This window comes from Bos mutus, chromosome 17 (assembly GCF_027580195.1).
Source record: "Bos mutus isolate GX-2022 chromosome 17, NWIPB_WYAK_1.1, whole genome shotgun sequence".
Classification (NCBI taxonomy): domain Eukaryota; kingdom Metazoa; phylum Chordata; class Mammalia; order Artiodactyla; family Bovidae; genus Bos; species Bos mutus.
Window position 1 is genome coordinate 6359200 of NC_091633.1, and position 12012 is coordinate 6371211.

The following is a 12012-nucleotide window of genomic DNA, read 5'->3' on the forward strand; positions in this document are numbered from 1 at the left end:
TTAGTCACTCAGTTGTGTTTGACTCTGCGACCCCGGGCCGTAGCCTGCCAGGCTCCTCCGTCCCTGGGATTCTCCAGGCAAGAATACTGGAGTGGGTGGGTAGCCATTCCCTTCTCCGGGGGATCTTCCCAACCCAGGGATGGAACCCGGGTCTCCTGCATTGCAGGCAGATTCTTTACCATCAGAGCCACCAGGGAAGCCCATATGGGGGGAGGGGCCATAATTAATGACTCAAGGGTCTACCTTTAAAAGCTAGACAAAAGACGAATAAGGTAAACCCAAAATAATAGAAGATGAAAAAGAGGAAGGATAAGAGCAAAACTCAGTGAAATGAAACACAGACGGCCGACAGAGAAAATCAGCAAAGCTACACGCTGATCCTCTGAAAGGATTCACCAAGTGGAAAACCACAGGCTAACACTAGGCCTTTTATTTTAGTATTACTTTTAGTTTTTCGTGCTGACTGTGCGTGGACTGGCCCACAGGGCGAACGGGTGCATACGGGTTACGGGGCAGGCAGAGGAGAGAGCAGGCAGCAGCGTCCGCGGTTCCTCTGTTCCAGACAAGCACACGTCCCCCGCTCGGCGCCGACCCCTCGGCTCACTGCTGGATCCTTCGGATGCTCTGTACCTGGAAGGTCTGGGCGTGAGAGCCCCACTCCCGGAAGTGCTTATAGTCGCCCGAGTGGTGGTCACACTCCAGCACGTACTGAAAACCTCGGTAGCCAGGAAACTGGGAGCAAACCCAGCTGCAAAAGGGAAGGAGGCAGGCCGTTACCTTTCAGGAGGCACCAGCATGGCCACCAAGGCAGAGACACAGGGGGAGCCGCGGCTGCGAGCACACTCCACCACCCCGCGTTCCTGCCCAGAACGCGCCCTGCTCTGCCCGCCACCGATCACGCGCTTCCGTCTGCCAGCAACACCCTTCGGGCCCTTCTTTGCCTGGTCGAGTTAATATTTATCGTCCAGGTCTCAGTCCGATCTTCCCTGCAACGGGGGCGGTCTGACTTCTCGTCCAAATTAGGCCACCGTCCCCCATCGTACCTTTGTAGCACTCGCGTAATTAGGTAATTAACATATTATTTAAAAAAAAAAAAAAAAAGTCAGGCTCTTCTGCCAACAGTAAGCACCTGTGTGCCCTGGTACATTGTTATTTAGTGCCTACACAATGCCTGGCACAATAAATATTTGATGAGGAAAGGGAGGGGGGAGGAAGGAGGGGGAGGGGAGGAGGAGGGAAGAGGAGGAGAGAAGGAAGAGGGAGGAGGGGGAGGGAGGAGGAGGAGTGGATGGCAGGAGGAAGAAGGGAGGAGTCTTCCTCTTCATTGACCCTCACTTTGTTCAGGACTAGACAAGGGCTGGTGTCTCCTTCTCTGAGCTTCCCTTCCCCTTTCTGTACAAGGGAGGCGGACTCGAGATTCCCAAGAGGTCCATCCTCCTCCAGAGGTGTCCCCCCGGCCCTCTCAACCTCCTCTTTGTCCCCAGAGCACAGCCTCGATCCACTTACGCCCCAGAGTGGACGTGGAAGGAGCCCACTTCATTGCCATCCCAGCCCATCGCCTGGAGGGAGGGGTAATCATCACTCAGCTCTCCCTTCCTGCCCAGGAAGTTCTCCTGCTCGAAGATGGTCAGCCTCGAGTCGCGGTGGTTCTGCAGGGAACAGAGTCAGAGCATCAGGGTGTCAGTTGGAAGCCCCAGCCGGCCCCTGCATCCCAACTCTCGTCTCCAAAAATCAGCCTTCCTCTCCAGCCCTCTGGAAGGACAATAAGGCAACATGCACTGGAAACCTTACAAGAGCCAAAACCTTCCAGAAATTTACACAAAATAAACAAGGACAACAAGCCTTGGTGATAAAAGAAAAAAAGAAAAGAATAAAAAAAATCAATATGATACTCAACAGCAGGGGATCAGGGGGTAAGCTGGAGTGTTGCACTAGGGTTAAGAGAAGGGTGTGGAGATCTGTATTCAAATCCTGATTTTCCACACACCAGCTGACTGAGCTTAAAAACATGCCCCACATATACACAAGGGAATATTACTCAGCCATTAAAAAGAATGAAGTAATGCCACTTGCAGCAACCCGAATGGACCTAGAGATTGTCATACTGAGTGAAGTAAGTCAGACAGGGAAGGAGGCAATACCGTATGACATTCCTTATATGTGGAATCGAAAAAGAAATGATGCAAATGAACTTAACTTACAAAACAGAAAGAGACTCACAGACTTAGAGAACGAACTTAATGGTTGCCGGAGGGGAAAGATGGGGGGATGGGATAGTTAGGGAGTTTGGGATGAACATGTACACACTGCTATATTCAAAACGGATAACCAACAAGGTCCCACTGTACAGCACATGGAACTCGGCTCAGTGTCATGTGGCAGCCTGGATGGGAGGGGCGTTTAGGGGAGAATGGATGCTTGTATAGGTGTGGCTGAATCCTTTCCCTGTCCACCTGAAACCATGGCAACATTGTTAAATTGGCTATACCCCAATACAAAATAAAAGTTTAAACAGACAAAAAACCTGTCCCACAGCATTTCTGAGCCTGTTTCCGCATCTATAAAATGAAATTAACCACATCCATTTTTGCAGAACTCGTAAACTAGGTAGAGGCAGGGATCGCTTCAGTGAGAGCCTGTGTGGGTCCCCATATGGGCACAGTGGCTGGGCTGTCTGTGGAACAAGTGATGAGCCATAAGACAGTATACTAGGTAGGCACCATGGAAAATGTCATAGGTGAGATTTAATCACCCAAAGGGTGACTGGAATATATTTGCAGAGGGGGTAAGGCTGGTTTCCAAGCTTTAGGTTCATTATGATTCAATTTGTATAACCAAATGAGATGCATATGTAGATATATAGCCTTAGATGGTATAGATACACAGATCTAGACATTGATATGGACATCAATCACTGCAGATAGAATCTGTGGGTAGCACAGAAACCAAGGAAATCTCAAGTACCGATAACAGTAGGCTTCTGTCTCAGAAGTGTGGGTATAAGTGACTTTTATTTTCTTATTCAGCCATATTGGGTTTTTCCCTGAACTTTAGGGGATACATACATGTGCTGTAGTTATTTAAAATTCATCAAAATTGTTTTCGAAGGAGAAAAATACACCTTTTTGAGCCTCAGTTTTTTCATCTGTAAAATGGGGATAATAATACTCACCTCACCCCATACTCTGTAAACAGTAGCTAAAATATAAAATCAGGAACACTGACAATGAATTAGGAATAAGACATAGGACCCTTCTTTCTTACATCACCCTGCCATCTCTGGTACCCAGCCTCTCCCAGTGTCCCTGAGTCACGAAAAGAGGGACATAAGGTCCAGAGGTTAAGACTCCATGCTCCCAACACAGGGGACACAGGTTCAGTCCCCAGTCAGGGCACTAAGATCCCAAAGGCCGCACAGCACGGCCAGAAAAAAGGAAAAGGACCCAAAACAGGAAGGAGTTCATGTCACAACCAGAGTAGCAATGGGCAGAATGTCTGTGGTGGGCTCTGTCCATATGTACATTTTTTTCCCCAGAACTTAAGTACCATGGCCCCATTTTAAGAGGAAGAAACTGAGGCTCAGAGAGGGGAGGGACCGCCACAGCTTGAAGCACTGATACGAGAATCTGAACTCTGGACATCCAATTCCCAAGCCCCCACTGGAGGGGCTCAGCCCCCTGCCCCCGCCTTCAGGGACCAGGCAGTGTCGGGACTCACAGCGCAGGCCACCGGCCGGAAGGAGGTGAGCCGCTCGGCGGGGTAGGACGTGTTGCCGCTCCACGCATCCCAGGATGGGTACTCACCCCGCTCCAGCACATACTGCTGCCCTTGGAAGCCGGCATGCTCAAAACCCACCCACCTGCCAACAGAGGATAGAGGGTACAAGGGGTTAGGAGGCCTCCGACCCTGAGTTCTAGACCAGTGGTTGTCATACAGGGGTGACTTTGCCCCCCACCCACCCAAGGAGGCATTTAAAATGTCTGCAGGCATTTTTAGTTGTCTTGCTGGGAGTCCGGAGGAGAGATTTGCAACTGGCATTTGTGAGTAGAGGCTGGAGATACTGCTAAACATCCTCCCATGCACTGGGCAGCCGCCAGCACAGAATTACCTGACCCCAAACATCCGTAGTGCCAACGTGGAGAAGCCCGCTGCCCCCCTGCGCATCCTGCAGGCAGGGGACTGGCCCCTTGCAGGTGCCTGCCACCCTCGCGCCTGTCCTCCTGGGCCACGTAGATGAGACTTGACCATGCGCTGACTTCGGCTTTGGCCATCTCATTAATCTCCGTCTCTCTTTTTACTTTTTTTCAAATTTATTTTATTTTTGGCTGCGCTGGGTCTTCGCTGCTGCGCACGGGCTTTTCTCTAGCTGTGCTGTGCAGGCTCCTTATTGCGGTGGTTTCTCCTGTTTTGGAGCACAGGCTCTAGGGCACGGGCTTAAGCTGCTGTGGCCCGTGGGCTTAGCTACCTCAATGCACGTGAAATCTTCCCCAGCCAGGGACCAACTCACATGGCCTGCACTGGCAGGCGGACTCTTTACCACTGGACCACCAGGGAAGTCCCCTCTCTCTTTTTAAACAAAATTTATCTCATGCTCAGAGCCTCAGTCAGGCAGCAACACTTAACTAAAAATTACTAGCATTATTTTTCACTATATTTTTAGTTACCTTCCACTTTTGGTGAGTGATCTTGACTTTTGATTTGTACCTAACAGAGACATTTCAGACCCAACACTGGATTTTGAAGGTCTGCCCCCACAGGGCTGCCTCATCCAATGTGCAGACTCTGTGAATGGCACCACTGCCCCCCACACACCCAGCTACATTTGGGCAGTGCACAACCTGTGCAACCTTACACTGCCATCCTTCATGCTCCCCAGCATCTCAGATCCATGGAGGCACACTGGTACAGTTAGAGCCAGGGAAGATAGGACCTCGAACGTCTAAAAGTCCCAGCACCCCTCTCTAGATACCTTCCTATCTCCCCAACCCCGACTCCGATCCCCCTGGACTCACGCGCCACTCAGCACTTTCAAAGATCGAACAGTCTCGAAGCCAAGCTCCAGCACGCTGGGGCACTCAGCCGTGAACTCATGCCGCCGGCCCTGGAAGCCCTCCTCATCCCACACCACGATCTATGCCGGAAAGAAAAGGTAGGGACCCACATCAGAGTGCTGGGCAGCGGGGGGGAATGGGGGACGGTGAGGGGTTAGGAATGCACCCCAGGACTCAGTGTGGGGCAGGCCAGGTAATGCAGGGAGGCAAACTCAGATGCCTTCAGGGTCCAGGGAGGGGAGGGTGAGAGCTGAGACCCCGGGAGCACAGGCCCTGCTCAGCGCCACCTACTGTTGCCACATGGTAATGCGACCAACCGTACAATTTTCCCAAGACAACCCCTGTAACAACCTTTCTGTAAGCTCTCCCGGTGTTCAAAGGCTGACGACAAATTCAGAGATTTTAGGGTTTTTTTTTCTTTTTTAACACAGAGGAAACCAAAGGAAGCATGCCCAGATACTGTGCAACATCACCAGCTGGCCTTTTCTGCCAGTGGTAGTGGTGTTGTCGACTCTTTGCGACCCCATGGACTGCAGCCCGCCAGGCTCCTCTGTCCATGGGATTCTCCAGGCAAGAACACTGGAGTGGGTTGCCATTCCCTTCTCCAGGGGGTCTTCCCAACCCAGGGATCGGACCCAGGTCTCCTGAGTTGCAGGCAGACTCTTTACCGTCTGAGCTACAGGGAAGACCTGTTTTCTGCCAGAGAGATGGTTACGTTTGGGGACAGGAAGCCCCAACTTCAAGTCAAGAACCTCTGTGTGTGACCTCTGGCAAGACCCTCTCCCTCTTGCAGCCTCAACTACATCCTCTGTGAAATGGGCCCTCATTACCGCCCTGCTCCAGGGGTGAGGTGGGAACTCAGTGAAGGTGGGGCAGGGGTCCGCAGGACTTGGGTTTGACCTGTGCCCTTGCCCTCCCGACGTCGCCCCCCACCCCCAGCGCCTCTCCCTACCTTCCAGTGTCCTGCCGACTTGGTGCACTGCAGAGACATGCCGCTCGTTTCCTAGGCGACAGAAGAAGGTGAGGAAGCTTCCACCCTGACTCTGCTCCCCTCCTTGAAGCCGAAGTCTGGTTTGAGCAGATGGGTACCCAGGTGGGGTCCAGAAGTGCCCCAGATGAAGGGCAAAGTGTGGCTTTGGGCTGTCCCCCTCCTCCACTTTCCAGTACCGTCTCCTTCTCTTCCATCCTCTCTCTGTCTCAAAATGAACCCATTCTGGGTCCTGTTCCTCTAAGCCCCCTCGGTGCTGCTTTATCTACTCAGTAGGGGGAATTTTCCATGGCTGCGGGTGGGTGGGTGCTGCACCCCTGGTAAGCGCCAAGGTGCTCAGCTTGAGAGGCTCCCAAAGACAGCTCCTGACCTAGAAAGGAGGCTCTAAGAGCGTAAGGTGAGGCCGCAGGATTACAGGAATCATTTGGGTTTCAAACGGCAGTCGCAGGTACTGGTCTCGAGGTCTGGAGCCTGGTTCGATGAGGATGGCATTTGGGATGACTCAGTGGTATACCCCCAGGACTGGGGACGAGGGGCTCCCCTGCCTCCCAGGAGACTTACCCAGAGCTCGAATCCCACCCCTTCTCCAAGCCGGGGACTTACCGAGATGGACCCAGAGAACATGCCAGACCCAGGAACGGCCGAGGTCAGGCTCTTATAGGCAGGGAGGAGAGAGGGCCCCTGGGGGGACAGAGCCCTGACTCAGCAAGTGAGTGACGGGAACAAAAGCCAACCCCGCTTGTGGCTCTGATGGAGAGGTGTCAGCACCATTGGCCTCGGCTGGGAGGGAGAGGCCAGGGTGCCCCCCTCGGGGATCACCCGTGAAGAAGGCAAGAGGAAGACGGTCCCCCCTAATCAGCTCCACCCTGATTCAGCAGTGGACCAAGAGTCCAAACACCTCAGCCTTCCTAGCCGTGTGACCTGGGGCAGGTCCTCCCCTCTATGTCTTCCTGTAAAACGGAGCAAGGATAAACTATAAAATGGCATGAGAGTATGTCACATGCCTGGCACAGGCATTCAACAAATACCTATGCCTTTGCCCTCTCCCAGCTCCCTCCCCCTTCCTCCTCCGGTGGGGGTAACCAGAGAGGACTTCATGGCAGACACTCGGTTCTGAAGGGTGGCACTGAAACTTCGGTGGCATTGGAACTCAGTTCTGAAGGGTGTGGGGGATTTATAGCGAGTGAGATGCTTTTGCTAGGCAAGAGTGCACAGGTGGGAGTCTGGGGCTGGTGACCCAATGGGGCTGAAGGAGCGCAGAGGGACGCAGGCAGGACAGGTGGCTGGGCCAGGGCCTCCGGGGCCCACAAAGCCCAGAGACGGGTCCAGCTCGCTCCGTGGGCAGAAGGAAGGCGCTGGTGGCCTGAACATGCTTTACAAACTGTGCTGCACCGCCGAACATCCGGGGTTTGTAGAATTCGCTTCCTGCACACGTCTCCCCCCATTCCTACCCTCTGAAATTGGCCCAAGAGGATCGTCTCACGGCATAGGGAAGACCATGACTGGAAACCAGATCCCTCCAGGCGAGCTGGAGAATGTCCACGTCAGCTCACGGAGCTGTGAGCTGTGAGATGGCAATACCAGTGCCCTCTGGGTGGGTTCTATGCAGCCCGATCAAAGGCACGGCTTTGAGATCAGGTTGCCAGGAAGGTGAAATGCCAAGAATGCAGCCTCCGTAGCCAGACGGCCCGGGTTTACATCCCACTCTTGGTGGCTGGGTAACCTTGAGCCTGTTACTTCGTCTCTCCAAGCCTCAGTTTCCTCATATGTAAAATGGGTATACAGGTAGATTGGGTTCAGCCTAAGAGATTCGGTATTGTGAGGGTAAATGTGAACTACACACAAACAGCATCACTGTTCTGGAACGGCTCCTGGAACCTGACATTCATCACGTGTCTCCATCATCACTGGCATCATTGCAGCTAATTAAAAAAAAAATTACTATTGACACATCTTCACTTCCATGTTTACTGCAGCGTTATGCACAATAGCCAGGATGTGAAAATAACCCAATTGTCCATAATATTGGATAACTGAAATAACCTAATTATCCATCCACTCTTTATCCAATGAGTGGATATATAAGATGTGATACGTAGGTACAATGGAATATTATTCAGCCTTGAGAAAGAAGAAAACCCTGCCATTCGTGACAACACAGATAGACCCCCGAAGGCGTTATGCTAAGCGAAATAAATCAGAGAAAGACAAATATCGTAGGATCTCACTTACACATGGAACCGTAAAAAGACAAAATCAGAGAAGTGGAGAGTAAGATGGAGGGTACCGGGAGCCAGGAGGTGGAAGAAACAGGGAGATGATGCTCACGGGGCATAAACTTGCAGTTATAAGGTTAACGAGTTTGGGGACCTAATGGACAGCATGGTGATTATAGCTGGTAGTGTAACGTATACTCTAATGCTGCTTAGGGAACAGATCTTTCGTGTTCTCCCCACAAGAACGTGTAGAGTAACTATGAGGTGGCAGGGAGGCAATCACCGCGCAATTTGTAAATGTATCAGGTCAACTTTCGGCTCACCTTTACCTCTGTTGTGTGCCGGTTATATTTCAGTAAAGCTGGGGGGAGTGATTCCTCTTAAATGTTTATTAAATACTTAATGAATACCCTTAATTACCTGAAAACACTTACTTGTATGAAAGCAAGAGGGCATGGTTTTTAAGAGCTTGGGTTCAGGAGTTCAAAACGTGTGACTTCCAATTCCATTCTTACAGATGAGGAAGTGGGCTGAGAGAGGGCAAAGGGATTTGCTTCGGTTTCCTCGTCTGCAAAGAGGATCAATCCCAGCGCCCCCACCGAAATAATGAGGATTACAGGAACCACGTCAGTCAGATGCTCAGAGTGGAGCCACCCAGCATGGGGGGGAGAGGGAGGCATAGGAGGGGCCCCCCTACCTCCGACCCCACCGTTTGGCTGACCGTCCATTGCCACAGGGGACACGGAACTGCCCCAGACGTCTTGGCCTTGAAACCCAGACCTGTGGGTGGCCCTCACCACAGGCATCTTGGCCCCCGTTCCAGTGGCTGCCCCGTCCTGCGGTTGCTGCCCCCCCACAACAACCAAGGCCTTGGCCCAGGATCAAAGGCTGGGGGGGAGGCTGGGAAGTGAGGGGGTGTGAGGTGGGGGGTGGGCAGACGGCAGAGCTGCCCCTGGGTCATGCTCTGCCCCTGGGTCATGCGAGGCGGAGCTGGGCTCCGTGGGGAGTCTGGGACCCTGGACTCCCACAGAAGAAACAAGAACCTAAGGAGAATCCCGTTCTCCCCCACCCCATCACCACCACCAGGGGCTGGGGAGGCAGACTGCAGGCCGGCGTGGCCCGGCAGCGCCCCGCGGTCCCCCAGCACTGGCTCGATTGTCAGCTCATCCTGTGTGGCCATGGTGAAATCCACGGTTCCCCCGGGCCTCAGTTTCTCCAAGTGTGAAATGTGGGGATTGGATGAGGAGATTTCTGGCATCCGTTCCCTTGTTCTGACTCTTTATTGCTCTATTTGACATCTGTCTCTGTCTGTCTGTCCGTCTCTGTCGCCATCACCCTTCCCTCTCCCCATCCATATTTCTGTCTCCATCATCCCTCTTTCTCTGTCGCTCTCCACTTCTCCCAACCTGAGTCCCTGTTCTCTCTCCCGACTGGTTTCCCTGGTTCCCCCTGCACCAGCCCATTCCTGGCTCTGCCCTCTCTGTGCCTTAGTTTTGCTCATCTGACAAATGGGTATAATCAAAGTACCTGATAAGGTGGATTGTCCTGGGGACTGACCCAGGTGGCAGGGGTAACGCATCAGTGCTACCCCTTGTCCCCTGCCTTCCTGGGCAGCAACCCCACAGGGACACCTGAGCCACTTGTAACCGCAGACACAGAGGCCCCAAGGGGCAGACTTTCCTAAGGCCACGCAGCGCAGAGTGGCTGAGCCTGGATTCCAACCCAGGTCTCCAACCGACCTTCTGGAGGCTCCTGCTTTCCCTGGATTGGCAGCCAGTGGGGACCCCATCACAGGCCCATACCCGGCGGGGGTTTGTGAGAGCAGCTTCGGGGCAGGGGCCCGGCAGAGGCAAGGCCATGTGGCTGCCGGCCAGGGTTTCTGCTGTGCGTGCTGGGCTCACAATGGAAAGTGCTGGTCTCCGCAGGAACCCAGCAGGGCCAGGGCTCTGAGGCCCCCCCGACTCTCTGCCCAGGGCCTGCTGAGCCAGCTGCCACTTTGTGCCACAGAAGACAGGATCTGGTGTCTGCCAGACTATAAAATGGGGGGTCGGCCTCTGGTCACCCACTGCACCAAGCCTGCCCGCCTGCCTGTCCTCCAGCAGCAAATAGCAGGGCCCCAGGTAAGAGGGGACCCACCCTCGGCCAAGAGCCCCAGGGGAGGGGAGGGGAGTGAGAAAGGGAGACAGAAAGCAGGGATAGAAGAGAGTCAGAGAGATGGGGGTAATCAGGAGACAGGTGGGGAGAGAGAGGAGGCAGAGCGAGGAAGAGAGGGAGGGAAGAAAAGAGAAGAAAGACAAAGAACAAATAGATGCAGAGGTATAAACAGGGCAAGACACTGGGGGAGAGAGAAGCAGAAAGAGACAGGAGGGTAGGCACAGAGAGAGAAGACGGGAATAAAGAGGAAAACCGAGAGGGAGGGGTAGGGGAGGAGGAAGGGAGCGATGGATGAGAGAGGGATGGGGGGTGTGGCAGGGCAGGAAGGAACCCAGTGCCAGCCCAGGGGACTGTGGATTCAGAGCCTGACTTTGGGGGCGGGGGAAGCAAAAGCCTGGAAGCCACAGATGTGGCCCAGCTGTCTGGCCTCCCTACAGCCGGGCAGAGCACCCCGGAGCGATGACAGACCTTCTCAAGAGGCAGCCCAGGGAGGGGTCTGCTTGATTGAGCCCAGCTAGCTCTTCCTCACAGAAAGTGTTCAGGAAGCTGCAGCCAGGGACTCTTGATCTGTGCTGGATGCGGGTCCTGGAGTCTCTGGGAACGGTCTCCAAAGTTAAAGGGGGCATTTTTCCACCCCCTGGGGACAAAGACAAGGCATTCTTCAAACACTCAAGGCACCCATGACCCCCACTGGAACTGACCAAAGGTCTCTCCACCCAATGCCTACACGACCACAGCCCTTCTTTTAGAACCCTGACAGGCGTCTCCTGAGCCTCCCGCAGCCCAGGCCTGTGTCTGCACCCGCACACCTGTTCCCAGGCAATGCCAGAGGCACGGTTTCAGAAAAAGGAGAGAGGAAGAGGCATTCGTGCACTCTCTGGACAGGTGTTAAGTGAGCCTCTCCCATGTGCCCGGTGCTGAGCCAGGCACTGAGGGCGGAAGGATGAGTCAATCAGGATAAGCAGGTGGCAAAGCCTCGGTGGCACAGATGGTAAAGTGTCTGCCTGCAATGAGGGAGACCCGGGTTCGATCCCTGGGTCAGGAAGATCCTCTGGAGAAGCAAATGGCAACCCACTCCAGTACTCTTGCCTGGAAAATTCCATGGACTGAGGAGCCTAGTAGGCTACAGTCCACGGGGTCGCAAAGAGTCGGACACGACTGAGCGACTTCACTCAAAAAGCCCAGTCTCTGGGTTTGTCTGGTGGCATTGAAACTGGAGGGAGTCCCACCACTTAGCAGCTGTGTGGCCTCGGGCAGGCCCCCTCCCCTCTCGGAGCCTCAGCTTGCTCCGAGGGGATAAGAGGTTATCCTGAGGGAAGGATGCTCCATTCATGAGCCTCATATCTCTCGGGCTTCCCCGAGTGGGACATTCTTGTTATGAATCTGCTGGGGCACATGGAAGGTGCCCTGAGCCAAGAAGCGTGCTAAGTGATGAAAGCGTGAGAAGTGACTCCAGGGGGCAGAGAGGAAGGACACGGCAGCCAGCGGGGTGCAGGCAGCTAGGAGGAATGAGGGGGTCCCCTCAGAGGAGATGGGAACAGACAGCCTTCCAGGCTTCTGTCTTAGAAGGAGAAAGAGAGGAGGGGAGTTTGGAGGAGCCTGA

At 53.9% G+C, this 12012-nt stretch overlaps 1 protein-coding gene across 1 annotated transcript; it reads right to left on the minus strand.

Annotated features, from left to right (window-relative positions):
- Positions 1-329: 329 nt before the first annotated feature.
- Positions 330-8859, minus strand: CRYBA4 (crystallin beta A4). Its single transcript, XM_070385583.1, has 6 exons — positions 8690-8859; positions 6004-6054; positions 5013-5131; positions 3718-3859; positions 1507-1649; positions 330-748 (listed from the first exon to the last, which is right to left on the minus strand). The coding sequence occupies exons 2-6, from the start codon at positions 6040-6042 to the stop codon at positions 601-603; spliced, it is 591 nt and encodes a 196-aa protein (XP_070241684.1). The 5' UTR covers positions 6043-6054; positions 8690-8859; the 3' UTR covers positions 330-600.
- Positions 8860-12012: the final 3153 nt, after the last annotated feature.

Excerpts from the sequence above, each read along its gene's own strand:
- CRYBA4 (XM_070385583.1), bottom strand. The coding sequence starts at position 6,042 with ATGTCTCTGCAGTGCACCAAGTCGGCAGGACACTGGAAG. Across the intron at positions 5,132-6,003 it reads AGTCGGCAGGACACTGGAAG|ATCGTGGTGTGGGATGAGGA; the intron begins GTAGGGAGAGGC and ends TTTCCGGCATAG. Across the intron at positions 749-1,506 it reads TTCCACGTCCACTCTGGGGC|CTGGGTTTGCTCCCAGTTTC; the intron begins GTAAGTGGATCG and ends TCCCTTTTGCAG.